The sequence below is a fragment of the Anopheles bellator genome, chromosome 2, assembly GCF_943735745.2.
Source record: "Anopheles bellator chromosome 2, idAnoBellAS_SP24_06.2, whole genome shotgun sequence".
NCBI classification, from domain to species: Eukaryota; Metazoa; Arthropoda; class Insecta; order Diptera; family Culicidae; genus Anopheles; species Anopheles bellator.
Window position 1 is genome coordinate 35393900 of NC_071286.1, and position 2957 is coordinate 35396856.

The 2957-nt window shown below is 43.5% G+C and overlaps 1 protein-coding gene across 1 annotated transcript in view; it reads left to right on the forward strand.

The window, feature by feature from the left end:
• Nucleotides 1-1357, forward strand: part of LOC131207449 (uncharacterized) — a 2193-nt gene extending 836 nt beyond the window's left edge. The window contains exons 2-3 of the mRNA XM_058200062.1: nt 1131-1231; nt 1310-1357. Of these exons, the coding sequence (XP_058056045.1) occupies nt 1131-1231; nt 1310-1357 (149 nt within the window). The remainder of the gene's footprint in view (nt 1-1130; nt 1232-1309) is intronic.
• Nucleotides 1358-2957: the final 1600 nt, after the last annotated feature.

A 2957-nucleotide genomic window follows, 5' to 3' on the forward strand; every position in this document is an offset into this window, starting at 1 on the left:
CCTCTGAATTGGCTTTAGTTGAACCATTTTAGTTGAGTGAGTTGAAACGGTTGAAATTCCAATATATTTTACTCTAAATAAACAAAGTATAGAAACAAGCAACATACAGTTAATATTGTCTGCATAGTCCACAAGCACATAGAGCCTCTTACTTGATATTCGTTAACTTTCGTTAAGCTAAAGCGTTCTGCCCGGTCTTAGCCTTCGATTCTCTGAGAACGCCGAGAACGATATTGCTGTTCGCGGCTTTTAAGAGTAATTCAGACTACTTCGGATTTTTTCGTGAAAAGGAATTCGTAGATACAATGACTTGCAGCTAACGAATGGGAGCTTTGGCATTCGGCTTCTCATCAAGTACTCCTGGGCCATGCAGACATTCTGACAACCTTGAGTGTCCGGCAGCCGTAACTGCCACATTTAATATTTAAAGTCCATCTTTTAATAAGTAGTTTCTAATTCTTTCCCTTACCATAATGACCGACTAATTACCGATCAAAGGGTCCGTTCTGTTTGATGTTTGGGTAAAACACTGCAAGCAAACTTTCACAACGTTAGTCGCCTAGTAACGTGTCATCGGAGCAAACGTCATATTTGTGTCATCGCAACCAACCCATTATCCCCACTATTATGAAACTCGAACTCGAAACACGATCGTTCGAGTGAACACAGTAAGAGAGAAAGCAGAATACAGCAAGCGAGAAGGCAGAAAGAGAAACCTACTGCAAAATGAACTCAAATGACCGTTCGAGTTCTCGATTCGAGTTTCATAATAGGGGGGTAAATCTTCGACCACGTCATGTTTTATCAGCATCTCGTCTTATGCATATAGGGAGTGGATGTATACAACCAACCACTCCGTCAACGTGTTAACGGGGAGCATGATCTCGATGTCGCTCTTCTTTCTGTTCTTCTGCGATTTGTCGGTGGTATTTGGGAACGATCTGTTCAGTAAAGCCTTCGTCATGTCAACCATCTGTTTCCCTTTCATCGGCTGCATGCGAATTTTTGTTTTTCTCGCCAATCGGCGTAAGCTCCCTAATCGTTTGGAAGTGGCCCGAGCCACTTATTTAGTCGGCGGACGACAACGAGAGAATCGTGTCCGTAATTGGTACACCGAGGTATTTCACAAGGTATTTTTGCTATACTTGGGAATTTTTCTGGTCGGTTGCCGGCCCGCCATCATCTTACATGCGCCGGACTGATGACCATCGACATGAAGCTTTTCATGAGCGTAAGTGAAATAATAGTAGCATAACAACGAAAAAGCTCTTGTATTTCACTGTTTCCTCTGGCTAATTCTCATCGTCAGGTGGTCAAGAAAGTTTACTCTCTCTTCATGATGCTAGAGAACATGTAAAAGCAGCCAGGTCGCCCACTGTCAGCCCACTATTCCAGAAACGAAGCAAAGCCAAGCAAAGCCAGAAGCAATGATCATTCAATCGGCACCGCTCGGCGATTGAAGATCATTTTGATTTTAGAACCGTCATTTTAGAAGGTTAAGGTTGTTTCGCGTCCACTGTCAGTGGTTTTAACGCTCATATTTACGGTTTGATCTGATATCAGCATTTACTGATTTCATTTGCAATATTAAAGTGTGTAACCTTAGCGTAAATAGTAAATGGAACGTCTAAGATGAAATTAAAAGATACATAATGCAGGGGAAGGCCCACTTACTGTTTAAATTGAGGTCCCATATTTTTAGAAAAACTTTTTTATAACAATTAATAAACGTACAGTTCGCAAATACTCTATAGATTGATTAAAACAATGTGTAAATTTGAATCCGCAAAAGATACATAAAATTTGTAACGACTGTGATACGTGAGAGAAACGCATATTTAAAATTCTATTCATCATTCTCGATGACCATCTTTGCAAAGCGTGCAGACCTTGCTTAATCGTAAGCCGTTTTCGCAGACACTTAATGTGCAAAAGATTTGCGCTTTTAATTTGCAATCGTAACAAATTTCTTAATTTCAAAAGCAATGGGGGCCGACAAAAAAAACCTCATTCCGGAAAGATTTATATGCGGCATCCGGCTTCGGGCAGATAGTTTTGGCAAAAACAAACGAGTTACTTCTTCGTGGAGCACCAGCCGCGCCGACAAGCTGCTCCGTGCAGCACTGTCGTTTCTCTTTAACTGTCGATTCTGCTTGACCACTTCGTTCTACCCACTCAAAAAGCGGTAGAAAAAGGAGCAAACCTCGAACGAATATCTGGGGTCAAACAAAAAACAAAGAAGCATAATTGGAAAAGTTTTGCAATAAAAGAATTGTCCGCAACTTAAAAAACCAATCGAACTCCAAGCCAGCCAAATGATGTGTTTGTGGGACAGGTTCGACTTGTTGACGATCCCGTGTGGCCACACGCCACGGGCTCGGCTACCAGCGATCGTCCACCATCGTCCGAAGGCCCCGCCCGTTATGCCCCGTGCTAATTGCTTCAATGTTGAGCAGCATAAATTTTCCCGAACACGGACGATTACAAAATGCCACAGCCGGCATGTTGCAATCGAAAACTGAGCCCGTTCCTCTGCGTGAGTGCCATGTCATACCTCGAAGATTTCGCTTAGAATTCCGAGAAGCTCCCTTTGGGGTGCACTCCCGGCGACAGAAACGCACGCTGCAGATCATTCAGATTCGAAGAAAAACTAACAAACTAATATAAATGCATTGGACCGCTTCAGCGTGCCAGCCCGGCACGCACACAAGCCGTTAGCGTTCCGTTCCTGGGATGGTTGCCGAGTGCCGTGTTCTGGGCCGGGTTGGCACGATCGAAAGTTCTTCAATAGCTTCAAAATTATTACTTTCCAACAAGCGCAACCCGAACGGTCACAATCAGCGCCACATGTGCCGATGAGGAGCAGCTGCTACATATTTGCTGCTGCCAGCATCAACATCCATCCGAACCGAACATCCTTCTGCCGTTCCGTCTATCGTGGATAATGAATGAAAAAA